We start from the raw sequence: 27,739 nt of genomic DNA on the forward strand, positions 1-27,739 counted from the left end.
CCGTGGATCAACTTGAAAAGGGGGGGAATAAAAGAGGAAGATAGAAAGCATGTGGATCAGGTACCCTGTCAGGTTCTTGATAATCCATTTAATTTAGGTGAAGGTCTGGCCTCCCCACAAGTCTCTAGAGTGCATGTGAGGTGCAGCATTTCTCCTAGTGATGGGGTGAGGCATCACAGCTAGACTGAATTCCCAACCTCAAGGAGTCAGAGGAAGCCTCTGGGTGACAAGACCCAGAGAAGAGCACTTTCAGCATGCCGGAGCTCCAGGTTCTGGGGTCAGGAACCTGAAAAGCTGAGACCCAGAGAGCAGATGCAGATGCAGAAGGATGGTGCAGGGCCCCCAAGAATAGCAGGGTGCATCAAGTGAGCTAGACTCACAGACCACAGCTTCTGAAGAGCAGACACCCTTTATGGACAGTCCCATTAACCCGAGAGTTGGGGGAATCCCCCAACATCATAAAGAGCCATGACCTCAGACATCCCTGGAGCATAATTCCTGCTGAGACCATATAGCATGGTTGCTCCTTATTCATGAGTGTTTTTGTTTTCTTAACCAGAAAGTCTACAGAAACTCCTGGGAGCAGAACCGGGCTGGTGGCTATGACTTCAGGCTGGATGCCATCCCATTCCAGACTGCCAGGGTTTCCAGGGATATTGCCAGTGATGTAAGACTCTAAACTGTGGTTTACCAAATGTGCTGAAAGGCACAGGACAGCCTCCTGAACTGTCAGAGTGCAGTTCTCCACACTGACACAGAATCAGGTTTCAAAGGAAAGAGAACATAGGCCTGGTGGTTAGGATTGTAGCCAGAAATTTTGGAAGGCCCCTTTTTGTTTTGTTTTTGTATTTTTTTTTTTATTTTTCCTAGCAACTCTTTTAGGAGAGGTACTCAACAGTTGATGCTGGAGAGCCTAGAAGCCAAGGACCCTGTGGTTCTATGGTTGGCTGCTTAATTTGTAGTAAAGAACCTTTTATGAAATTGCTTCTGTGCAAGTATGAGGACTTATATTCAGATTTGAAGATCCCATCTAAAACCAGATGTGGTAGCATGCATCTGTAACCCTAGATGTGGTAGCATGGACCTATAATCACAAATGTGATAGCATGCACCTGTAACTTCATATGTGATAGCATGTACCTGTATCCTCATATGTGATAGCATGCACCTGTAGCCTCAGGTGTAGTAGCATGCACCTATAATCAAAGTGTGGTATCATGTACCTGTTACCTCATATGTGGTAGAGTGCACCTGTAACCCCAGATGTGATAGAATGCACTTGTAACCCCAGATGTGATAGCATGCACCTGTAACCCCAGATGTGATAGCATGTACCTGTAGCCTCAGATGTGATAGTATGAACCTGTAACCTCAGATGTGATTGCATGGAACTGTAACCTCAGATGTGGCAGCATGCACCTGTCACCCCAGATGTGGCGGCATGCACCTGTAACCTCAGATGTGGTGGCATGCCTCTGTAACCCCAGCTCTCCTATGGTAAGATGGGAAACAGAGCTCAGAGAATCCTCTAGAAGCTCAATAGCCAGCTAGCCTGGCATACACAGTGACTAACATGAGACTCCAACTCAAACAGTGTAGAAGGCTAAGACAGACAGACATCCAATGTTGTCCTCCGTTCTCCACACGTGCTCTGTGGCATACATGCCCCCCCACAACAATGCATATATGTATTCATGCACATACACACAAGATAAAAATAAGAAGAAATGTAACTATGTAAAATGAACTAGATGCTTCACTTAAAGTAATTTGAGAAGCATTAGACAAGGTCCCTGCATGCCGAGGAGGACAGAAAGAAGAATGGCACACTTCTATTCCTGTTGGAGGGTTACAGCAGCCATACGAACAGACATCAATGGGCATCTGTTGAATTCCAGTCCCGTATCATTGACTTCTCTCATATCCCATGGGGTGGAGATTGGTTCTCCTGTTTTATCAGATGCTCAGAGGCTCCACAGCTGGTCCAAGGCCACACCGCTGGTTTACTTGACTCCAAAGCTTATGCCCTTACCCACTGTTGAGCTTCCTGCTGAAGCCCCAGGGCCCGGCCCCTCTGGGGAGGCTGGCTTTGAAGGGGAGGGACATCCCCATCAGCTCTCTGCTTCTCTGACTTGCAGTTCCGGTACAAAGAGGCGTTCCTGAGGGACCGGGGCCTACAGATTGGGTACCGCAGCATCAACGATGACCCAAGGATGAGGCATTTCCTCCGTGTTGGCAGGCTCCAGAGCGACAATGAGTACAAGAAGGACTTTGCCAAGGGTTGCTCCCAGTTCCACAGCCGCACTGACCAACCTGGTTTCCTCCAGGCCAAGAGGAGCCAGCAACTGGCCAGTGATGTACGCTACAGGCAGCCACTGCCGCAGCACACCAGTGACTCAGAGCAGCTAGGCCTGAAGCATGCCCAGAAGGCCCATCAACTGCAGAGTGATGTGAGCCACCTCCACACATCCCTGTTACCTCCTGGGGGAGCCAGCTGAGAAGGCACAGTGACAGCCATTGTCACTTCTGCCACACCTGTAGCAAATGCTGTCTAAGGACTGTGCTGTGCAGCCCTTCCAATCCTGGTACCACCTTATTTAACAGATAAAAACCCAGATACAGAGGAGTTAGACAACCTAAGAGCACACAGGAAATAAGTGGCAGGCCTGGGGTATTGGACGGGAAAGCTCAACTTCCTCTCTCTCTCTCTCTCTCTCTCTCTCTCTCTCTCTCTCTCTCTCTCTCTCTCTCTCTCTCTCTCTACTAGAGGATTGAGCCCAGAGCCTGATGCATGCTAGGCAAGTACCCTGCCACTTAGCAGATGTCCAATCTGAACGCTCAGGCCCTTGGTGGGCTCTGCTCTACTTTTTCCATGGGGTCTAAAGAATTATTTAAGTCATTTTATTCTTTCCCTGATAAGCGACCGAAGCTCAGAGAGGGGAGGTGAGTTTTTTCGTGCCACAGAGCACGTTAAGATAGGAGCTCAGACTTGAGCCAGGTGTCCCCAGCCTACTTTGCCCCACTGCAGCTCCCACTATTTGAATGGGAAGATTCCAGGAGTGGCAGCACGGTGGCCAGGCTCATTGTACACAGGGTCCTCTGTGCACCACGTGACCGCTCTTTGTCTTGACATTAATGATGTCACTGTGGTCCACATCTCCTCGCTGCATTTTAAATCCCACTCACTCAGTGGTCAAAGCCCCCAGTCCTCACTGACTATTCCTCTTGTCTCTTCCTCCTCCAAGGTCAAGTACAGATCTGACTTGAGCCTGACTCGAGGTGTTGGCTGGACCCCTCCCGGCTCCTACAAAGTGGAAATGGCTCGGCGGGCTGCAGAACTGGCCAACAGGAGGGGCCTGGGTCTCCGGGGGGCTTACGTGAGTAAGAAGCAGCAAGCTGCACCCTGCCTGGCGAGACCGCGGGAAACACAAACTCATTGTTGCTTTTCAAAGTTTATTTTTGGGCAAAGGTCAGCCAGTTCTAAAGAAGCGTGAAAGGCAGCTGAACAAGGCGCCTAATTTCATGGGTCTGAGATGACCGGGCGGATGACACACGGGTTAAACTTCCCGCAGGCTTCCTCTGAAGTCATAGCCATTAGTTCTGCAGAGGGAAACCTACCAGGACGACATCAATCCCGGGCCAGGGCAGCCCAGGCTGTGCTGAGTGCTTGCTCGTTACATGCTTGGAAAGGGTCAGGGACTCGCTGGCTCTAACAGTCTGCATTTTGAACCCGACTTTGTTCAGAACAGAGACACCACATCTAAATGAGACACAGGCTTTGCTTCTTTCTCATCTTTGCCTTGAGGGTCCTTTTTCTCGGGCAGGGTAGAAGAGAGGACAAAGGGGGGGGACGTGTTGGGTGTTTGCTGGGCATCTTAGCACAGCTTGTGGGAGCTTCGTGGGCACTCAGGGGGGCTGTGTGTGATTTCTGCAGGTGGGGCAGGAGGAAGCGGGGCATGGAGATCATCAGAGCCGGGGGGTGAACCCAGATGCCTCGGAGATTCTGCACATTAACAGGAAGAAGACTCTGCTAATGTGAGCCAGTGGCCTCCACCATCATCCTCGAGAGAGAAGCCACTTTCGAGGGTTGCCTGCCAGAGGCATGCCTCCGTGGCGTCAGTCTGCATGAGTTACTAAAAAATGGCATACTCTCCTCATTCTCACACCTGCCTTTATTAAAACAACTCTGAAAAGCAAACAAAAGAGCTTGTGTGTTGGGGCTTCTCTCTGATTGCTGGGTAAGATTGGATAAGTTCTGTGCAGGACCTTGATGTTGTGGGCCGAGGAGTAAGTCAAGGTGCCATCTCTGGTACTGGGTCATATTTGCAGGTATCCATGGTGAAGATAGTCTTTGTGAATTCAGCTTTTCCAGAAGGTACATTTGTCAGAAGGGGAGTCATATTTCTAGTTGGTTCCCAGGGGGAGGGGGACAGAGTGGGCCTCATGAAATAAGACCCAGGCTGGGCAGCAGTATCTCTGTCCAGAGCATGGTCCTTCAGCCCCACGGTCTTCTGGAATTGAAAGGAGAGCCTTGCCTGCCCAGGAAGCCCCTTTTGTCTGGTGCTGTAGAAGAGGGCTTCAAGACTCCTGTAGCTAGAGTTTTCCTGGGCCAGGCAGGAAAACTTTAAGCCACAGACTCCAAAGACAGCACCTCAGAAGCCAGCCTCCCTGTGAATGGTATTTTTGATCCAATTCAGGAACTTGGTGACTTGAGTGTAGACGCCTGGCTTCTTCCCACATTCCTGGCCCCAGCTCACAATCCCATAGACGAAGTAAGTACCATCCTTTTCACAGGTCAGAGGGCCTCCAGAGTCACCCTGAGGGAAGAGTCACAGGGGGTCAGCCTTGTGAACTAGATCCAGAGGTGTCTCAAACTGCCTACAAGGGGGTGATGGAGTGAAGTTGCCTGCCAGCTACCCTGGGCCAAAGCTCTTCCTGAGTTTCCCATGATGCAAAGCTCTTCCTAAGCTTCCCAGGATGCATAGCTCCAAAGGGACAGAAGCTAATACCAGCTTCAGCTGCTGATTTGGAAGAAGCATGAAGCCCAGGGCTGCAGCCACAGTGCTGTGGGCAAGTAATGCTTCCTGACTCTCAGTTCTAACGGTTTCACTGCCAATTCCTAGGGGCCCTCAACTTCAAGTAGCTGACCAAGGTGGGCAATGGTTTGTTTGGACAGACTCACATGTAAGGAGGGTAGGGACTCAGAGGCAGCCTGTATGTTCAACCCACTGCCTATTGACCAGGGGCCTTGCTTTTTCAGTGGTGAGCTGTGGATAACCACAGAGGAGTTGTGTTCTCAGAGGAATTGTGAAGATTCTTTATGAAGTGCTTAGACCAGGATAGAGATGGGCAGGAGGAAGGCAGTAAGGAAAACATCTTGCTTAGTCACTGCCCCTGACAGCTTTTATCACATGACTACTCTCCTAACTTGATCATAGCCACCACCTTGTGATCTTATGGGCACATTGATCAAGGCCCTATAACACAAGACAGAACCAGGCTTCAAACCCGCGACTGTCAGCTTCCAAACCCTTTCAGTAGAGCCCTTGAGTTACTTAGAGAACTGAGTGGCCTGTGGTCCCACTCATCTCCCAGGAGCTTAGGGAAAACCACACCCACTTGTTCTGTCCTGAGTTTGTGGCTTTCCATGCCCCCCCTGGAGAGGGGTAGAGGGTCATAGCAGAGCCTCAGACTCTGGGGAGAGAAACTCCAGTTTCCTGCCCCAATGGGCTTTGGATTGGCTAGTTATTCTGGGTCCCTTTGTATGGAGGCTTTATCACAGTGTGGGATCAGAACGTGGTGATGCTAGGTTTTTGAGGACAGCTGGGCAGTGTGTAAGGAAAAGCCTAAACTGAGCTGATCCTGGGAGTCTAGGAAGGATGTACTCCATGTGACATGAACCCTGAGCTCAATGGAGTATGAGTTTTGATTTGGAGCAGGGACCTGAGGTCCCCTGAGCATAGAGTTGGTAGAATCACCACCTCCTCTTTCTCCAGGAACACCATTGAGTCTCCATAGATCCCAGCATCTGGGAGTATGACATCTTCACAGTGGAGCAAAGTAGTAAAGGTGCTGGTGTTCCAAATACCTACCTGGGTTGTTCCAATTCCAGGCCCATCACTTAGGGCACTGCAGCTATTGGCTTTGATAATGCCTCCAAACCTCTGTAGTGTGTTGATGATGACATCCCCTTCAGAGGATGCTATGAGAGTTAAACTAGACAATGCAGCAACACACCACTATGGTTGTTATGCCGACTCATCCCCACTTGATGTAGGCTCAGAGAGGTCTGCCCACCTGTGTCTTAACACTGAAGCAGGCAGCCTGTTGACCCTGGTTCCCACACCAGAGTTATAACTGGCCTCTCTTCTCAGCCTGGTGTCCAGCAAGCCTCTACCTCCAAGTCCCATGTGTACTTTCTGACCTGGCAGGTGTCTGTTCCGGGCTTCTGAAGGTTTCCTGCACAAATCATACTGTCATCAATGGTATGGTCGTAGAGTTGGCGGGAGTTGCATAAAGGATTAGCAATCAGCTTGACTTTAGCATCCAGAAGCTGGCGAGACCCTTCCCCTGTGGGAAGAAAACAGTCATTGCCACAAGACTGCAGTGATGCTCACTCTACGAGACATCACCATTAGTAAGAAGAAGCCACCGGCTCTCAGTTCAGGGAGAAAGGTATTTTTATAGAGGATGGGAAGGAATATCCCATCTTCCAACACCAGGGCTGCTTTCCTTCATCCTCCTCATTCTATGCTTGTGCAGACTTTCAAAGCCATTCTGATCACAGTTGAATGAACCATTTGCTCTGTTCCTTATCTTCTCAACTAGATCATGAATTCTGGAATGTGGAGATGGTTTGTAACCATCTCTAATTTCCTACATTTAGCAGAAGGGCTAACACACAGTAGGTTCTGAAGAAATGCATGGATAAATGCAAGGGTGGTCTCATGGATACATGGATGGCTGGGGCAGATGGACAGATGGATGGATTTATGCATACATAGATAGGTAGATGGATGGTTAAGTGCTCTGATATGTTAGATTATCTGCTTCCTGGAGAAGATACCCCCTTCTCAAAGATAATGAAATTTCTCAAAGCATCTTTGACTTTGAACATCGTCTTAAGGGCTATTTGTGAAAAATAAAGACATTCTAATGTGAGGCCCTATAGGATTCCCAATAAGACATCGCCAGCTGAGCGGACCCTATTAAGGAGAGTGGGAGTGGAAAGGCTTGGACGAACTACAACAAAGAGATACAGAAACTTTCCTGGTTGACCTTAAGTCCATTTAGGCAGAGATTTTCCTTCCCACAAGCCTCTGGCAAATGCATACATACATTCTATTTCCCTTTCTTCATGAATCTCAACCTATTCAAAGTGATTTTTGCTGTCCATTATTAAGTATATTATTATGGGGGGGGGTGACATATTTTGAGTATTTGGTAAAGACTTGAAAGTACTCTTCTGAACTTCTTAATATTCAAGATATCATTTTGGTATGCATAATCCAAGCCCTGGTGGTAAAAATGACAATTGAGAAAGCACAACTGAACTGCTTGAGAAACAAAGCCAAGAGCCTACTGAAGGAGTACCTGACACCGAAGAGCTGTCCAACACCAGCAGCTTAAAACAGCGTTATCTCTGCCCCCAGCACCTACCAGGTACCACGCGTGCCCACAAATGTTCTGCGTCCAGCATCCTATTAGGTACCACACATGCACACATATGCTCTGCACCCAGCATCCTTCAGGTACCACACGTGCCCAGTATCCTATCATGTACACCGGTGCCCACATATGCTACACCCAGCATCTTTGCAGTTTGCTTAGAGAAGGAGAGAGTCTTCCCTGGTGTACAATGAGTGCTTGAGAAAGGTCACACACCTAAAGCAGGAGGCCAGAGACCACTATGGTGATCAGAGGCTCACAGGGAAAGTTCCATGCAAATGGTTACATTCAACTAGAGCCTGAACAATGAGGCAGATGCATTCTTTCATGATGCATTTTGAATTTGTTTCAAGAGCAGAGAGAGCAGATGACTTTGGTCTTTTATTCTCTGGATGGTGTAGCTCTCCTGTGTGTATGGAGGGCACATCCCCAGACTCACCTGTTTCTGTTACACCCCAGCCAGAGATGTGGCACTCAGTCCCGGAGGGAAAAGGGTCATTGGGCAAACATATGGTCTTCACATATTTGGATTCCAGAGCACAGTGACCATTCACTGGCTTTAACTTGAGCAAAGCTGGATGAGAATGAGAGAGAGAGAGAGAGAGAGAGAGAGAGAGAGAGAGAGAGAGAGAGAGAGAGAGAGATTGGTTTCATCTTGCTTTGGAAGGTGAGTTAGCAAGCCACACTGCTCCTCCTATGACCAAAAAACTTTTTCATCCACATTTCACATTTTAAACTTCCAGAGAAGGGTAGGTCAACACAGATAGAATATCAACAGTTAGCAAAACTAATTGGATTCAAAATCATTCCTGACTCATTTTTCAGAAGCAGACTGTGGGGAGGGGCTACTGATGAAAGAGGATGAAGGGAGAGGCAGAAAGAGAAGACCCCATGTTGTGGAGGTGATAGGGATGGCACTGAGCACCCAGCAGCCTAAAACAGCACTGCCTCTTCACCCGAGCACCTCTTAGGTTCCATATATGTGCAAATATACATTGTGTCACAACACATAGTCATCCGAGAGCTGTGTAACAGCACCCCCATTTTATGGAGCAGAAAACCAAGGTTCAGGAAGATGACCTGAATCCTAGATAATAAGAGAGCTGGTTTACAAGGCTGAGTGCTTTTCATGACACAGTATTCTCCACACCTCTTCCCTTCAATTGAAAAGTTTTACTCAGTTTTCAACAATGCTATCATATACTCCCAAGTCATAAAAAACTTTGAAATAAACAATGCACCTTACAGAATCCCTAAGGGATAGCAATGATTGAGGGCACTCTGTGTAATCAAACCCCAGATTCCTACCAGTGGAGAAATCCACCCAGGACAAGACCCATGGGAGGCTCGGGGGATACTTGCCAATGTCGTTGTATGGAATCTCATCTTTTTCGTTATACCGACTGTACTTTAATATCCTTTCCACCCTGAAGGTCTGCTCATGAGATTCTGACTTCTTCAGGTCCTGGTCCCCTAGCACGACTTTCAGGTGCCTAGTGCTTATGCTGCAAAGTCAAATAAGATGGTCAGGAAATGGCCCTGGGGTGTCAGAGGCAGGAGCTCTGCTCCTAGGAAGCCATGTGACCTTGTGAAGCCCCTGACCTTCAGCTTGAGCATCCTTCTCTGCAATCCTTGGTTTCCTTAAAAAGCTCAGCCTCAGTTCCAAATAAGACAATGCAAGGGAACTTCTCCATCAGTGGATGAAGAGTCCACACACACACTTGTGGAATATTCCTTTACCCTATGTGCATATATGTCATTGTGGTTGGTTTAATAAAAGAGCTAAATGGCCAGGCAGGATTTTCGGGGTAGAGAGAATGCTGGGAGGAAGAAGGAGTCATCAGCCAGACACGGAAGAAGCAGAATGGAAAGCACAAAGATGAGGTAAATGAGCAGCATATAGATGAATAGAAACGGGTTAGTTTCAGTTATAAGGGCTCGCTAAAAACAAACTGAAGCTATTGGCTGAGCTTTCATAATAAGAAGTCTCCACGTGGTTGTTTGGGAATGGCTACTGGAAAGCTCTGCCCACACACACTCGTTTTATCTCACTTTTCCTGGGAGACCTCTCTTTTCTCTCTGGGCTTGGCTAAAAGTCAGCCACTGAAGTCTTGAACAAATCTGCTGCAATTTGTGGGTAGGTGTTAATGTGCATGTGCATGATTTCTCTTGGGGAGCACACTAGAATCCCAGACTTCTAGGTAGACTAGAAGATATGCAGGCTGGCTCTTAAGCCAGGGCTCATGAGATCAGCCCTGACCATGGACTTAGGGAACCTGGAACAGGTAATAATTTCTCAGCTCCTAGAAGTCACCAGAGGTATAGATGAGGACGCCTGACCTGGAGGTTCATTGACAATGGGCTATTTTGTCCTATTCAGGGCGGACTATAGAGGCTCAGGCAGCAGACAGACCTGAGTCCAATCCCACTCACTGGCCTTCTTTCCATGAGACTTTAGATTAGGCGTTAAACTTTCCGAAGACCCATGTCCCCTTTACAAAAAGGGAACAACACTGTGTCATTCCTTCCACAGACACTGACTAAATACTTCCTGTGTGGAAAGGCCTCTGTGCTGACTGCATCAGGGACATCACAATTAACCTTCCTGGTCGCTAGCTATTTATGGTAAACTGCATGGAACAGCTGTGGTAAGCCACGGTTGCTGTATCCCCACGCACTTAAGGCTCAGTTCCCCCTCTGGTGCATTCAGCCCCAGTCCAGCCATAGCTTCCAAGAAACCACTTTGTGGGAAGAGCCTGTTTGCACCCCAATCGTGCTGCTCCCCGCTTCCTAGTGGACACCTACTCAGTACAGTGGGCCGCAGTGAGCACCCAGCAGGGGTGGATCAGGGCACCCCCACAGAAGTGGCCTTGGGGCATGGAGGTGGTCAGCGGCAGTGAGGTCTGCAGGGACACCTGCCATGGGTGCTTGCCCGCCGTACTCTTAAGGCCCCCGTAGATACGCTTGACTGTGCGCTCAGCTATCTCTGTCTTCCCGCAGGAGTCAAATCCTGGCAGCTCCATCACAGGCTCCAGCAGACTTCCCTCTGGGTCAGGAGCATCTGTGGGGCACATGAAGATAAATTACACAAGCCAGCCTCCTCTGTCCCTTTGGAGGTCATAGCTGGAGTTATGACTCTGACCACAAGCTGACCAAGCATCCAGAGCCAAGAGGCTGAACGCTGTCAGCATGCTGTTTGCTGAGTGACTGAGACTTGTTGGATAATTTAGTTCATATAAAGCAAGTTCATAGAACTCATGGTGAAGATGTTGCTTTCATTTTCACATTTTGAAGTGCATTACTCCTAGGATCTACAAGCATATACATGAAATATACAAATCCATCATGTAGCATGCATAATATGTCATCATCAATGCATGTGTTATGTTTGGGAGTTTTTTTAGTAGAATCGTGGAGTAAGAGGTTTACCCAGAAAGTTGTGGTAAGGGTTGTGAGGCTGTGGCCTTGTTCTGTTCCTGGAGGTTGTACAGAGGAAGATGTAACACCCGATTCAAGAGATCAAGAGGACTTGTCAGAGGAAGAGGTGCTTTGGTAAGGTCTCAAAGAATAGTGAGAAACAGACAAAAGCAGATGTAACATGGAGTATTACAGACAGTGACCCATATAACAATCTCACTTGTATGGAACAGGGAGAGAATCCCATTGGTCAGATAGATGGGGCATGTTCTTTCAGATGTGGGTGCAGAGGTGGGCCAGTGAAGACTGTCAGGAAGAATGAGAAGCGGAGCTTCAGAACATCGCTCATCCTGAGAGGCCATGAGGTCCCAACCAGTGATGAACATTGTACATCCCGACACATGGGCATGTGATCAACAGCATGTAATGCTGAGGACACTGACTGAGGGTTGGGGAAGGAAGTTTTAGAGCTAACCTGAGATGATAGAAGTGTCTAGGCTAGCTCGTCATCCTGAGGGCTACAGAGGAGTAGGTAGGGTGGGAGTGGTCAAGTGCCAGGAACATCGCTTCTTCACCCCAGGTCCCTCTGGGTAGCCATGACTTACCTGGGGCTGGGCAGACTGTGATATCACAGTACTCCCATTTCACTTTTTCACTGTTAACCTTAACGAAACACCAGGGCTTGTGGTCTCCATCTGGGTTTCTAAAATACAAAATCAAAGGGACTGACCATCAAAGCTCGGAGGCCTAGACATCATGGAAGCACCCTGAATCAGAGGATATTCAGTCCCTACACTGTCTGGCTACTGTTCTTTATTCGAATCATCCAATAGGTTAGCAAACCTTGGTGTGCATGGTCACAGAATTTTGGCAAAATCTTTACTTCTGGATGAGTATCCCAAGGACCAGGAAGTAATTTCCAACCTTTGTGCTGGACCATGGGACACACGAAACTTTTCATGGGAGAAGTGAGATTCCTACTGAAGATCTCTTCTCCACGTCTTTAGAAAGGATTACAGACTGATGGACAGGATGAGAGCTGGAATCCTGGCCCCAACCTCTGAATTCCGGGCATGAGAATCCTTTGAGAAGTTGTTATAGGGTTTCCCCATGGAGATCGCACCACAAGAAGGTGGCTCACAGTGGGCACGAGGAAAAAAGAAGCGGCATTGTGTGCAAGAAGATACTCTTGTTTTGGAACCAGTTCAAAACCAAGCAAAACAACCTCACTCTCCATAAGCAAATCACCTAAGTCATCGACCTTGGTTAGATCAAAGGCAGAACAAGGAAATGAGCAGAGTGGCCCAGAGACACTAAAACGTTTGGCTATCCCCAAGAAGGCTCATTACACTCCTTACACTCCCCTTACTAAAGAGCACACAACCATCCCCGGTGGGAATTATAACACTTATCAGATACTCCATTTGCTCCTTGGCATCCCTCTTGATGTCATGTGACTACTTCTGCCACAAACTTCATGTGGGAGATAATGTGTCACTTCTTGGTTTTGGGTTGTCATTTTTTTAAGCCTTGTTTTTCTGTTTTTACCCTCCCTGGTATTTGTAGAATTGTGTGGAGCATTCAGCCACCACCACAGGACACATGTAGCATTAGTAAGAAATGGACTTTGATGCCAGCCCATGAGACTAGGGGAGTTTTTGCTGTTATGTCAGTGTAACCACGCCCGTCCCGAGAAGGATAATCTGTACAGAAAGGCAGCTGACTTGCAATCTGTTTTGAAATCAAGCAACCAAAATGGAACCTACGGGAGACAGTAATTTGTACCTGCAAAAGTTGTGTTCTGCAATCCCGTGGGTCTCAGCGTCCTCCATAAACATGTTGTAATTCTCCTGTAAGAGGAGGTGGGAGTTCCAGTGAAGGCATGGGTTCTGGTTGACTGTCCTACTCACTTTACCTCGGTAAGAGTAGCCATCACCGACATAACAGTCGTCCGGACCTCGGAGAGAGCAGGCTGCCTGTGAGAACTGTCAGTCATGGACACATTGCCTTCAATAAGGGTTGCCGGGGAAATCAAATGGGTCACAGGACTGGGCCTGACTGTGTATTGTCTTTGGGTTTCACCACAAAGTTCCAGAATGTTCCACATTAAACCTGAATTAAAAATATGAAATACTCCAGTTGAGGAGGTGGGTGTTTACAAAATGATGAGGGGGAGGTGGAAAGGGGACCCGATGTGGTCCAGGTGGAGGACTGATTTGCCTGTATCACACTCCAGACCATTACCTCCTTGGCAGGGACTGAACAAGCTCAGAACTCTGAGGTTGGAGAAGTGAGGAGTTGTAGATCTTGGACCATGAGCTTACGAGACACTTGAACAGAAAAGGCCTCACTTGTCCCAGAGTCTTTGACAATGTAGTAGTGAAGATCCATACCTACTTCACAGAATCTCCCCCTATACTGGTCTGGACAGGCACATGTAAACCTGGACCTCCGTCTGTGACGGGAGCAGACACCACCGTTCTGGCAGGGATTTGGTTTGCATGCCGGAAGTGCTGTGAAGACAGGAAGTGGGGCCAGGAGGGCACGCTAGCAGGAGATATGGCACCCCATGATGGTGGCACTCTTCTGGGGTCATCCTCTCCCAAATGATGGGACACCAAAGGGTATAGACAGATCATTGACACACTAGCAAATATCATAGAAACCTGAAGAACATAGAACATAGATGAGCCATATGGATGGAGGCCATGCAAAAGATAAAAACAAAAACAAAAACACAACCCTCACCCCCGCAAATAAAAAGATGTGTATATGGGTCACCGAGTAAGGAGTAGCCATAGATACAGACTGATCTGGAAGCTTTCAAATAGACTGAGCTATGTGGAAACCTGTCTGGACCTTGAGAGCTGTGTGACCATGGACAAGTTAACTTCTCTGAATTGCGGGTTCTTCACCTATGAATTTCTTTCTAGAAAGAGGGGAGTAAATCTCTTGGGATGGTGTCCTACTCACAGCAGAGACTCAGTGTGTAACTCCCCATATGACCGATCTCAGGAATAGATCAGTCCCTGCTTCCTGGAGGAATCAACTTCCAAGGGGACTGTGTGTGAGTGCCCATGCAGGCGTGCGTGTGTGTGTGTGTGTGTGTGTGTGTGTGTGTGTGTGTGTGTGTGTGTGTGTGTGTGTGTGTAGGAATATAGACACTAGTGAATTCTCCCCGAGTTCTCTTCAGGTTACGTTTTTTGAAACCATAATTAATAAGGCTGTCTTGAATGGCACAAAAACTTCAGATCCACTTCCCCCACTTCCATACAGGGAGATGCAGATGCCGTGGGCACGTGTTAGAGCAGAGAAAACGCTGTGCAGAGAAGAGCCCCTGCCTCCTACCTCTGGAGCAGTCTGGCCCTGTGTAGGGGTATTTGCAGGCACAGCGGTAGTAAGGAGGCTTCTGGGTAATGAGGCATTCACCATGGACACACGGGTTGTCCTTGCACTTGTTCTGTGCTGTGTGAGATACGCAGAGAAGTGGAGAATGAGGGTGGGGCATTATCTGGTGCACGTTCGACTTAGAGGAGCCCATGCTTACCCCAGTTTTGGAGGTTAGAGCAGTTGACCGTGTCTGTAGCTGTCCACAGTCCTGAAATGCCAGGCTGTCCCAGGGTAAGGTTTCTCTCTTAACCTAAATAAGGTTTCTTCCTATGTCTTTACCCTCGGGGCTGTAAAGCCCACATGAGTTCTAAATGCAGACTACCAGGAGGGGAGTAGATGGAAGAGCCCAGGCAGGAGTCAGGCACCTGGCCTCTATGATTTTTGCTCACATCCTAACCTGTGTGGTTAGGGGCAGGTCTGCATTTTCTGTTCACTCCCTCTCACACTGGCCCTGTGTGCCCAGAGACCTTCCTGCCATCCCATTTGAGGATCATATTTCTCTGTTGTGGTTAGTCTAAAAGTAAATTTCCTAGTTTGGGCCGTATTTGGGTTACATACTATCTCTCCCTTCTCTGAGCCTCAATATTTTTCTCTGCAGAATGGACCCACGAGTCACAGTGTAGCAGCAGGATGCACACAGATGCCACCTGTGACCACACAGAGGCCTGACATCATCATGAATGATCACAGAAATGCAATTATAACCTTTGTCCAGGATCACCCAGTGTTTTCCCACCACCTTTAGGCAGAGGCCAAAGGGCTTCATGTTTAACCCGTAGGGAATGGAAAGAAATGGGCTCACCATTCTGACACCGGCTTCCCGAGAAGGGGGCTGGGCAGTTACAATGGAAGGTATCCCCTCTGATGATACAATCCCCACCGTGTTCACAGGGGTTGGACTGGCATGGATCTAAGACACAAAGGCAGAAGTCAAGGTCAGAGAAGGGGGAATCCAAAGAGAAGCCCCACCTCTCACCTAACGTCGGCCTCCTGCCCCAAATGAAAGTTTAACAATAGAGCTGTTGCTTGGACAAAGGGGAAAACATGTATCATCCTTCAAGATCAAGGGCGACTGCGGTCACATGCCCGGGGAGAGGAATGCAGGTGTGTTAGAGGGGAGGCAGGCAGATGCAGCTGTGACTGTGTCCCTCAGCCCCGCTTTGGGCCAGGCTTTCTCATTGAGAAAGTCCCCTTCCTCCCGTGAGTGATTTTCTCCTCCCACCTCGCTGGGAGTACATTGGGGTCTGTCTCTGATGCCGAAGGCATTTCACAAGCCTGAAGACCTCCCCTACTTACAGTGCCCCGGGGTGGAGGTCAGGCAGAAGTGTGCAAAGCTAACCCACCCCTCATGAAACGCAGGCTTTCTGAACATCAGGAGAGAGGAAGAGCAAAGACAAGAGGGTGACAGAGAATTGACAGCACAGAGGAAGTGACCCAGTGGCCTCCATCTGTCTTCAACTCCTTGTTCAGTTAGGTTTTGTCATATTTCATCTGTGCCTTTGGCTTTTCATGGTTGTCTGAATGGATCTTCCCTTGGGGAATTCTTTGTCCTCCGCTTACACTCATTGTTCTTTGGTTCAGGAAGTAGGATCCCGGGGCCTGGCTCCTGTTTTGATGGTCTCTTCTGATGTTCTCCTGGTGCCCTGTATCTTGGCCCTGCCTCCCAGGCCACTCTGCAGTAACACAGCCTTTATGCCAGCTCTAAGTGCTTTCCACGTCTTCTCTCAGCTCAGTCATGTGGCTTTGCCTGGACCCAGATTCTTACTTTCCTTTTTGTCCTATTGGTCAGTCTAAGGAGCCATAAACCAAAACCAAGTATGTGAATACACACACATGCACACAACCATACTGACATATATACACACACAAAAACACGCACAACCACATTCACATATATACACACACAAAACAAGCACATACAACTGTAATCACATGTACACAAATACACACACAAGCTACATTCACATACACATACGACCACACTCACATATACACATACTACACACACATACACTCACAGAACCACACTCACATATACATAAATACACACATACACACATACAACTACACTCACATATACACACACAACCACATTCACATACACACACATATATATTGGTGAAATTATTAAGGCCACTCCACATAGTTAAAAGGGAGGTTTAGCCGGGTGGTGGTGGTGCACGCCTTTAATCCCAGCACTCGGGAGGCAGAGCCAGGCGGATCTCTGTGAGTTCGAGGCCAGCCTGGGCTACCAAGTGAGTCCCAGGAAAGGCGCAAAGCTACACAGAGAAACCCTGTCTCGAAAAACCAAAAAAAAAAAAAAAAAAAAAAGGGAGGTTTATTTTGTGGGGTAACTCACAAGTGAAGGGATAGGTAACAGGGTCTGGGAAAGGTATAGCACAGTCCAACGGTGTTCTCTGGAGAACTCTGCTTGGTCTACCTCCAGCGTCCAGGGTCCAAGAACCAAAAGAGCCCGCCCATCCAGATCTCGGGTCTTCAGGGTCCTCTCTAGGCCCCGCCTTGTAGGCGTGACAGTTACCGAAGCCTCAATGGGGGTTGGAACTTCCAGATCAAAGCTGGAATGGCTACCCACTACACATATGCATATATACACATATACACATATACAACCACACTCAAAAATATACATACATATATGTACATAAACACAATCACATATATACACACATATATGCACACAATCACACACACAACCACAGTCACACATGCATACACATATATACAACCACCTTCACTAACACATACACACAAACATTTATACATACACACTAACAACTGTGAAAAGATTCTGAATAAAAAGCTGGACACAGTAACAAATACTTAAAATCCCAGCACCCAGGAGGTAGAAGCAGGCAGAACCCTGGGCCTCAGCTGGCACAGTGGGGCTCAGGCCAGTGAGAGGCCCTGAGTCAAACACCCAGGTGGATGGCTCCTGAGGAGGAACATCAGAGGTTGCCCGCTGGCATTTAGATACACACATGTACAAGAGCATTTACAGATACACACCCCTCTAACACATACACAGACTTACACACACATACACACAGACTCTAAATAGCAAAAAGAGAAAGAAAGAGGGAGAAGATGGGAAAGCTGGGGAATCCTCAAAGCCATACTTGTCCACGTTGCCGTCTAAATGCTCAGAGATAACTTGGATTCTTTTGCACAGTTGGGAACTTAGCTTGAGGTCACAGACACAGAACTGACTTTGGTCAGGAGAGTCAGATGATGAAGCATCGCCTTACTGCGTGACCTTGGTCAAGTCAGTTCCTTTCTTGGCCTCCCTTACTTCACTTGTTCCTGGTGGGTAGATGCTTCTTAGCACCTTCCCTCTCCTCCTAGTGGAGGGCTCCATGGGAGGAAATCCAGCCTGTAAAGCTCTTCAATACCCATTTTACCATGCAGGCAGAGGGAGGGGAGAGAAAGCTCCTTGTACATGGTCACACACAAATTCCTTCAGTCATGGTCTCTCCCTCCAATTGGCACCCACCATCATCTGCATAGTACCAATCGGGGTTCTCAGGGGAGGTCGGCATGGCACTGGGGGCTTCATCTGGGCTGGAATGCTCGTAGCTGTAGTAATAGTCATCGGGTGTCCAATCTGCAGGGCAGGAAAGGGCAGAAGACAGCCTAGTCATTAGGCCCGAGGAAGTCAGTCTTTGGCTTGGGGGACACCTCTTCCCAGAGAGCTCAATATCCTTAAGGAGGAATTATGTATCTTTTCAGCTCTCCCCAGTGATGAAGGAAGACAGGAAGGTCGGGCTTGGGGATGTTATGGTCCAGCAACGCAGTGCTGGTATTGGGCATGGCAGAACCTGACTAGAAACAGAGAAGGAGATCAAGTCCCACATTTCCACCAACTGTGCCCTTGGGGACACCTATTGTACTCTCCATGCCTTGGGTTTCTCAGCTCTGAGCACAGCAGGAAGCCTCCTGTGGCCTTCAGGTCTTCACAATTCTACATAGGGTCTACCAGGACTAGAGCACATGGTGCTGTCACGGTGCCTCACGGGGAGCTTTGAGGATAGTATTTCTCCATGAAACTTCATTAGACATCTTTGCTTAATGCAGTCCAAGACACTTGTCAATTTCCTCCTTGGCCAAACATCTCTCAGTTGCATCTACAAAGCATTTAACCGCTAATCTTTACTGCGCTCTTATGGGGCCCCGTGCTAAACATTTGCAGATACCATCTCATTCATCCTCACAAAATTCTGGAAGCTGGGCCGGGGACGTAGCTCAGTTGGCAGAGTGCTGATTTTTGACCTTTGTACTCAGGAAACCCTAGACTTGATCCCGGTTCTGTATGAAACACACCTGTAATCCCAAATGACTTCGTTTCTTTCAATGTGCTATGAAAAAGAAAACCCCAACAAAGCCAGCTTAAGGAAAGGGGTTTTATTGTGGCTCATGGTTCAGGATCAGTCCACTGTGGTGGGGAAGTCAAGGCAGCGGGAGCCTGCAGCACTGGTCCTCACTGGATCCACAATTAGAAGAGGAGAGGGATGAGGAGCGAATGCCGGCACTCGGCTCGCTTCCTCCATTTTAGGCAGTCTAGGTCTAAAGCCTGGAAACGATGTCGCTCTCCTCAGTGAATCCTACCAACAGACTCCCTCGTGTGCATGCCTAGATGGGAAATTATCCCTCCCAGGTGTTTCTGCAGGCTTGTCTCCTAGATAAGTTCAGAAGTTGTCATGTTGACAACACTATCACACCAGAATCCAGGAAGTCAAGGCAAAGGGATCAGAGGTTCAAGCCACCACTGGCTGTAGAGAGAGTTGGAGGCCAGGCTAGCACATATGGGACCCTGTCTCAAAAAAAAAAAAATCTGGGAAGTATATGTTTGGCTGTGCTTTAAATTGTGGAAACTGAGGCCCAGAGAGAATAGGCAACAGCTGAAGGTCTCACAGCCAGTTCACAGATAGATTTCAACTAAAGTTTGTCTCCGTACAACCGCCATGTCTTTCTAGTCAATGATAGTGCTCAATTGCTTTAATTGGCTCCTCCCACTGCTTTGCACACACACATATAGACAACCATCCCCACTGAATGTCCAACCTGCTACTTAACAGCCACCCAAGTGCAGCCCTCGGACTGTTCTGGACCTTGGTTACCAATGGAGACAGAATGTGATGACGCCCACAAACAGAAAGTTCAGTTAGATGGGACTTTGAGACAAGCAGGTGTGTGTACGTCTTAACTCAAGCTCTTGACAGTGTGCAGTCTTGGAAGATGCTGGGTGCTCTGTGGCTGGTGGAGAGAAGTTTGGAATTGGGAGAAAGTTGAGTTCACTTTGCCCTTTCCTGCTGATGAGAAGGTGGCAAGTTGGCAGTAGAAGCTGTGAGGAAGCCCTCCAGAGAGAGATATGGTAACGAGGCAGGAGCAAATGCAAACTCCTGACTTGAAAGGCAGCCCAACAGAGGCAGTGATGGTGTGCAGGACGGCTCTCTAGTGAAGCCTGATTACCAAGCACACTGTCTCAGGCATCTCCCCATCACTCTGCTACAGTCTTTACATCTATGACTTCTGAAAAATTGACTTTTGCACAATGGCTGTTTTATACTTCCCATTAAAAATGGAATTATCTTTTTATTTCGTTTTTGAATCCACCAACTTTGGCTCCTTGGCAAAGTTCCACCTCATTTACTGCAGTGTCAAGACTCTCTTTGCTCATTATTTTTCCCCGACTGCTTTCCCCAGGATGAAAATGCTCCCAGAGGAGACCACCTCTCCAGAGATGAGGAGCTGGGCTAAAGGTAAGACCACAGTCTTCCTGGAGCAATAAAGTTTCCTCCCATAAATACGATAAAGCAGAGAAAGGAGGGAGAAGGTGGGGAGAGACGTTTGTCCAAGCTGGCCATGAAAGATTTCAAACTGATGTTTGAAGGAGACAGGAAGTTGATTGCAACTTTGATCGATCTCTTTTTTCACTGGAGGACTTACTTTTGTTTTTCTTGCGTATGTTTACAGGTAAGAGTCTTCCGGGGACCGCCTAGAACCCTTCTCAATAGTCCCCCAAATTGGAGGCAGATTGGCTAATCTAGACTGTGTTATTGGGGAGCCCCTTCTGCACCCCCATTTTTCGGTCAGGGAGATGGCTCAGTTGGTAAAATGCTTTCTGCACATGTTTGAGACCTGAGTTCAGATATCCACCACCTATGTTCACAGGAAGAACATGGAGGAGGCTAGGGTGGAGACAGGGGATTCCTGGAGCTTACTAGCCGGCTACTTTTGCTGAATTGGGGAGGTTTATGTCCAATGAAAGACCCCATTTCAAAAAGCAACAAAAAGCCGGGCAGCGGTGGTGCATGCCTTTAGTCCCAGCACTCAAGAGGAAGAGGCAGGTGGATCTCTGTGAGTTCGAGGCCAGCCTGATCTACAGAGCGAGATCCAGGACAGGCTCCAAAACTACACAGAGAAACCCTGTCTCGAAAAACAAAAACAAAAACAACAACAAGATGGAGAGTGACAGAGGAAGATGCCCACTATTAACCCCAGTCCTCTACATGTATATACACATGCAAACATATAAATGTGTATGTACCTGTACACACAAGTACATGCACACACACACAAAATCACATGAAACACAAATCTGTACACATGCACTTTGCACCCATATGCATATGGGCATGCATACACAAAAGTATACACACACCACCCACACGTATAAAAATCAATGAAACATATAAGCCTATACACATTCACTTACTAATCACACACACATAAAAAGAAATCACAGAAAATAGAGGCGATGCTTACACATGTGGAATACTGTGACATTTTTAGGGGGTGGGGGATGGGCAAAATACCTGTTGTGGGCATTGGACTTAGCCTAGTCCTATGTGCAAGGTCTGCTCATTTCTCAGTGAGCTGAAAAGGGGTGAAAACATACCAGATCTGGATCAAATCCTTCAGAACAAAACAGGAAACCCCTATAGATTGTGAGTGTCCCAGGTCCTAGTTTGAAATGGACTCAGCAAAGGCTTGGTGGCTCCTGATCACCAGGGAAGAAGAAGCCATTCAGTGGCGGCTGTACAAGCATGCTACCAAGGTTTTTCCATTTGGGTGGACCCCTACCTCTTCTGCACTGTTGACACTCCATCCTACCATAAGTGTGAACAGTTTAGAGCAAACCTACAAAGGATGAAGTGTTATGCCAGGTAGTTGAAGGCACTGGGGACCATGGGACGTTATAAAGGTAGACCAACAAGACTAGGATATGGCCTTGTCCTCGAGGAAGCTCCAGTCTAAATAGCCTTGAGGAAGGAAGCAAAAGAAGGAGACTGAAGGGCGGCGCAGGGGAAGAGAACCCGGGTGTGGCCATGTGGAACCCTGGTATCTTCCCTTTCAGTGTTGAAATTTGACTCGGTTTGAGTCAATCTGAGGACCAGCATATTTCCAATTCTCTTCCCTCCTTGCATCTTACCGTCTCACAGCAGGACTGGACTTCCCAGTTCATACACCCACCGAGGGAGTGCATTTCCTTCGGCTTGGTTCTGGGCTGACTTTGGGACTTGATTTGACATTTATGGTTGAAACAAGGCTGACCCCAAGAAACCTCAGTGTGGTCCTCCCCTGCTCCCTCCTCCTCTCTCCCCTTCCTTCCTCCTGTCCCTGCTCCTCCTGCCCACTTTCCTGGACCCTCCTGACTCCTTAGTCTGGCCTATGTTGTCACACGAGTCAGCAGCATGACCAGATGAAGGCTTAGACATGAGAAAGCCAGCCAATAGCAAAACAAGATGCCTGACCAATCTCTCATTGGCTGAAGATGCAAGGAAATCCAGCTCAGATCAGCTAAACCTGGTCTAGACCAGAAGAACTGCCCAGCAGAACCCAGACTAAACTGCTAACCCAAGGAATTAGTATCTAAATACATGGTTATTGATTGACATCTCCAAGGTTGAGGTCCTATATTATGCAATAATAACAACAACAGACATACAGGGCTTGATTGGCACTGGGTTGTTCATGGGATTTGGGGGCATTCCTCACTGGCCTTGTTGGCTGCAGAGTGTGGAAGTCCTTGCTGGATCCTGTTGTGGAATATTAGTTTAAGATGTGTTGCATTAGCTTATGCGGTGGAATATTTGTTTAATGATGCAATGATGTGCTGCATTATTTTATATTGCATTTGTTAAACTCTGTGGAGCTGTGTTACTTTGCCTGTCTAAAATATCTGATTGGTCTAATAAAGAGCTGAATGGCTAGTAGCAAAGCAGGAGAAAGGATAGGATAAGGGGGAGGGGGGAACAGGCAGCCATCCAGCCACACAGTCGGATACAGAGTAAGAAATAAAGAAAAGATATACAGAAATGGAGAGAGGCAAAAGCCTAGAGACATAAGGTAGAAGGAATAATTTTAAAAAAGCTGTCTAGAAACAAGCCAAGTTAAGGTCAGGCATTTATAAGAAAGAATAAGCCTCCTCCGTGTGTATTTATTTGGGAGCTGGGTGGTGGGCCCCCCAAAGAGCAAAGAGTAAAAACAACCAACAACAGGAACCTCTTCATTTCTCTTTGGGGTTTAACTCATCTATCTGATTTGTTTCCTTGAATCTTAAAAACAGGGCTGCTTCTGTTCTTCCCCACAGTGCCCGGCACAGAGCCAGACGGGACAAACTAGTTTTCCCTATGGTCAAACCTCCCTGCCTTCTGATTGGTCCAGCTTCAAGCAGCATGATAGGGACCTTAGGAAGAAAATAGGTGAGATTTTCACTTTTTAAAAACTCCTGACGAGCTCTGTACAAGTCTGTAAAGTCGTTTAACTGCTATTCTGGTAGAAAGGGACTGCTGCCTGATATGAAATCCGGTCCCACTCTGGCAGACTGGAGAAAGCTGCTTTGGAGAGGTAGCTGGTAAAGCGCCTTCCTTGAAAGGAAGAAAACCTGAATTCAACCCCAGAATCCACATTTAAAAAAGCAGGGGTGGGATGCCCAGACTTGTAATCCCCCCAGTGCTGAGGTGACAGAGACAGTGTGGCCCCTGGGGCCCACTGATCAGCCAGGCTAGCCCACTCCTGAGTTCCAGACCCGTCTCAGACTCCTCAGAAAATCGTGGGTCAGGGAGCCTGGCATGTGAGGCCATGAACATGAGACAGTGTCACAAGCAAAGTCAAAGGTGAGGTGGTCCTCTGACCCCGAGCCCAGCAGCATGTGTGCACATTCATTCGTCCATCCGTGAACATGCACATGTGTACACACACACACACATATATTCATATGCACACACACAAAAGTGTGTGTGTATGTGTGTGTGTGTGTGTGTGTGTGTGTGTGTGTGTGTGTGTGAGAGAGAGAGAGAGAGAGAGAGAGAGAGAGAGAGAGAGAGAGAGAGAGAGAGTGAGTGCAAGCGAGCGAGCCTACCTCACATGCCCTCTGGAATCTATAAACATGCATTCACACATGCAAAGACTGCTTGCTGTTCCAACTCAGGTTACTGAGACTCCTTCTGAACTACTGCAAAGGGGAGAGCCTTGGGGAGAACGGGTGGCTCTTGGAGGCTTTTATATTAGATATAAAAAGAAATCCTATGGCCTTGCCACTTTATCAGAATCTAGCCGCAAGTAACCATGAAGAGTGTTAGGGGCATCCTGAATTGACATAAACAATTTCAATGGCAGGTTATTACATATTAAATATTTTCTGTGTGCCAGGTACTCTATGAAATTATGCACAAACAAAATTCCCCTTAACTATCAACCTCTGTGGTGAGGGTAATCATTCCTGTTCCACAGATCAAAACACCCAGACAGAAGGGCATCCACACCCAGGTTCACCCAACTCCAAGTTCTGTGTGTCTTTTCATGAGCCTGGCATCTCTGTGGTTCAGGTTAGAAGGCCTTTGGCCTTTGGCTTCCAGGAAGGAGTCTGCATCAGGAAATCTGTAGCTAGCACATGACCCTCATCCCTCTCCAGGATTCCTGTGGTCCGTGGTGAGGGCCTCTTGGAAAGAGCTCACAGTTAGCGCCATGGGTATTTCACAGCTGCTCTGCTAAAGGAGCTTGCCAGATGTGTGGAATGGAATGAAAACCCCTGGAATGTCATCCCTGTTGGCTTCATCCATCACTGAGCCACAGCTGGCTCCGCTGAGCCCCCCCCCCCCCCCAAAATCCCAGCCCTGTCGGCCTGCATGTGACGTTTCCAGCCCCGCTGGCAGGCAAGTACAGCCGAGAGCCTCGCTGGCAGGCAGCAGGACAGCTGATGGACGGGCACAGCCTGTGGTGCTGGGCAGAGCCAAGCCAGCTTTGAAGATGCGTTTCCGCAGGCCTGCCGGCTGTGCGTCACCTGCTTTGGGGAGATGGGCAGGGCCTGTGCTGTTAGATGGCTGCCTCCTCTACCACCCACTGGGGACCAGGGACCAGGCACCTTCTGCTCTAGCAAGGCCCTCGCCATGTACTGGCACCAGTAAGACCAACCAAGGAAGCAGCTTGCCTGAGGGCATGAGCGGGGTGTCTCTCTGCCATGCTGTTGTCTGAAGGGAGCATGGAGCTGATGAATTTCATCAAAGAACAGCCCCATGTGCGGTGGGACCAGATGAGGATATGTTTTAAATCTAACTTCCTCACTCCACAGCCAGAAGCCAACAGAACATCTGGGGACAGGGCCCAGGGCCAGCCTGCGTCCTCACCAAACTCCAAACTCGCTGACATTATCTGTAGAGTTCCTGTCGGGATCAGTGTCTTGGCGTTCTAAATCCCACCCTGTCAACTTCTGTCCGAGTTGTTTTCTAACTTGAGTCTTTGCCTTAAACGCCTCTGGTGCTGGGGAGTTCATTGCCCCCCAAGAGCCCATCAGCTCATTCAAATTCTGGAATATTCTAATGTTAGGAAATTCTTCCTGTGTGTAGGTCGACTCAGACATTATGCTTTGTAATCTGTTCAACTAAAACCTTATGTGGACACATAGAATGAATGAATCCACTCTTTTCTTTGTCTACAGGGTTTTACATTTATTCTACCAGTTCATTGTCTAAGTCCTAGGTATCATAAACTAAATACTAGGTATCATAAACTCCCTGTAGACATTGTACACAACATTCTAGAAGACGGTAGTAAAGTGCCTTGTGGTAAAGACACTTCTTGCTTTTTCTTCCATTTCCATGTGTGAGCATGTGCATGTGGAGGACAGAATCATCCTTAGCTTCTCTTCCACTTTGCTCATGGACGCAGTGACTCTTACTCAAACCCAGAGCTCCCTGGTAAAGCTAGCCACACTAGCCAGCTTGCTCCCAGGATCTCGTCTCCATCCTCCAAGGTGAGAATTACAGGATGGCTGCCATGCCCATCTAGCCTTTGCGTGGGTTCTGGATCCATTTCTCACACTAAAGCAAGTATTTTATCCACTGTGCTGTCTCCCTGGCCCATAAAGATACTTCTTAATCCCTACAGTTCAACTATGGACTACAAGTGGAACCGCTTTGTAGACACTTGAAGCTGGGGTCCCTTGACTCTTCTGTGCCCCATCTCTTCCTGTGTTTGCCCCATAGCATCCACAGCCCTGTTGTTCTGACCTCCCAGGTCCAAGGACCCTTTGCTGGCATCTGAAGGATGTGTGCTCGAGGCTGGGGAAATGGTGGTCCTTCCAGCCTTAGCCTTGGCCTCTGTCTGAACTCCATCCATGCTTGGAGTCTGAGTTGGTGCCTTACGGGCAGTTGGACTGCCTCCCTTCCCACTTTCTGCCCTGCTTTGGGTAAAGATGCAGAGTCCCTCTACCATCCATGCTCACAGGGACACACATTTCTATTCCCTTCCCTAAGCATGTGGGGCGAAGGTCTGGGTCACCTGCTCTGAACCGCCACAGTCTATCTGCCTATCCAGAACTCTTTTCTGGAGAATATTGGTGGCTGATCAGGATTTGGCTAGTGGGTACCATCTTTGCTCTAAGTAAGTCCTTGGATGCAAGCTTGAATCATGTCTGTCATCTCCATACACAGGCTGCCTGCTCTGGTCTTCTAAGCATAACCAACCTAGTCTATTACCTGTGGACATGTCTGCCTTTGGTCCCTTGGAGCAGTGAGAGGAATTTCTACTCCAGACTCAAGCAGGCATTATGTTGTCCAGCCCACTGTGGTATGGGCACTAGGCAGAGGAAACAGAAAGTGTTCAAGGTGACAGAGTGAGTCTGGGAGAGACAGAGAGCCTGTGAGAAACAGCCCTGTCCACTCAACTGCCACAGATGGGAGGATTCTCTGTGTCAGATACTGTACGACACAACCTCTTTGATGCAATTGTTTCGTGTATTTGTGTGTTTTTTGTTGCTGTTTGTTTTGTGTTTTGTGACAGGGTCTTTATAGTCTAGGCTGGCCTCAAACCTGTTATGTAGCTGAAGCCTGCCCTGAACTCCTGACCCTCCTACCTCTATCTCCCAAGTGCTGGGATTACAAGAGCATCCCACCATGCCCAGTTTTGAACGCAATCTTAACACCACGCCAATGCTGGACATGGCATCTACCTCAGATCAACCTGACTCTCAGTACCGTGTGCCTTGTTATCACTCTGAGACTTCCCGAGGGTTATCTGGACATACTAAGCCCGAGGACAGTGGTGGAGTGGTGCTGTGGGGGGCGTCGCTGGAGTAGCTAATCCTGGAGCTGCCTGTCCAGCGTCTCGGCTTCCCTGTGGGGGAATGGGGAAAGTAGGGTGGCCCCTTGCTCAGTTCCATCCTTTCTCTCCTCAGTCACCAATAGACAAGAAGTCATTTGCCTCACTGCTCTGGCCCTCAGTTTCTCTCTCTCTGTAAAATCAGGGTGTTTAATCACATTGGTAGTTTCTCCCTTAGATGGTTGAGACTGGCAGTGTCCACTATTACACACACAGCTGCAGTGTTTCTGGATAAATTCTCAAAGGTTTCTGTGATACCCTGCAACCAGCTGAGTTCCAAGGTCCCTTAAGCACATCTATGCTCTGGCTCTCGGCTGGTGGAAGCCTGGGGTAATGGCACACTCACCTGGGTCTGGGGGCGCAATGAAGGGCATCAGTGAGAACTGAAAAACAAAACAACACAGTGAGTGTCTGAAGGAGCTGCTGCTCCTTCCCCAGATGCCCTGGGCCAGACATTGCTAGTCCTCAGACACAGGTGTGCTGGGGGTCTGCTGGGGGAGAGGCAAACCTATCTGAAGATACTCCCTCTCCTGTGCACACATCTTGTCCACACACACACACACACACACACACACACACACACACACACACACACACACCTGTTGGAATGTGGCTTCCCTTGGATCTGCTACAATACTAACTAGTC

General features: G+C 48.2%; 2 protein-coding genes across 6 annotated transcripts in view; one reads left to right on the forward strand and one right to left on the reverse strand.

Annotated features, from left to right (window-relative positions):
- Nrap (nebulin related anchoring protein) overlaps positions 1-4,190 on the forward strand; it is a 71,544-nt gene extending 67,354 nt beyond the window's left edge. For all 5 annotated transcript variants that reach the window (XM_052762433.1, XM_052762435.1, XM_052762434.1 and 2 more), the window contains 4 exons: positions 560-667; positions 2,139-2,450; positions 3,246-3,377; positions 3,935-4,190. In XM_052762433.1, coding sequence (XP_052618393.1) covers positions 560-667; positions 2,139-2,450; positions 3,246-3,377; positions 3,935-4,039 — 657 coding nt within the window. In that variant the 3' untranslated portion in view covers positions 4,040-4,190. The remainder of the gene's footprint in view (positions 1-559; positions 668-2,138; positions 2,451-3,245; positions 3,378-3,934) is intronic.
- Positions 4,191-4,652: 462 nt separating this feature from the next.
- The window catches only part of Habp2 (hyaluronan binding protein 2), a 32,560-nt gene continuing 9,473 nt past the window's right edge, over positions 4,653-27,739 (reverse strand). The window contains exons 2-13 of the mRNA XM_052713396.1: positions 27,440-27,476; positions 17,987-18,097; positions 15,278-15,385; positions 14,434-14,550; positions 13,479-13,598; positions 12,871-13,042; positions 11,691-11,788; positions 10,474-10,729; positions 9,031-9,173; positions 8,108-8,242; positions 6,425-6,570; positions 4,653-4,817 (exon numbers count right to left, since the gene is read on the reverse strand). Of these exons, the coding sequence (XP_052569356.1) occupies positions 4,653-4,817; positions 6,425-6,570; positions 8,108-8,242; positions 9,031-9,173; positions 10,474-10,729; positions 11,691-11,788; positions 12,871-13,042; positions 13,479-13,598; positions 14,434-14,550; positions 15,278-15,385; positions 17,987-18,097; positions 27,440-27,476 (1,608 nt within the window). The remainder of the gene's footprint in view (positions 4,818-6,424; positions 6,571-8,107; positions 8,243-9,030; positions 9,174-10,473; positions 10,730-11,690; positions 11,789-12,870; positions 13,043-13,478; positions 13,599-14,433; positions 14,551-15,277; positions 15,386-17,986; positions 18,098-27,439; positions 27,477-27,739) is intronic.

Source organism: Peromyscus californicus, unplaced genomic scaffold, assembly GCF_007827085.1.
Source record: "Peromyscus californicus insignis strain IS unplaced genomic scaffold, ASM782708v3 Scaffold_4__1_contigs__length_199733344, whole genome shotgun sequence".
In the NCBI taxonomy this organism is placed as follows: Eukaryota; Metazoa; Chordata; class Mammalia; order Rodentia; family Cricetidae; genus Peromyscus; species Peromyscus californicus.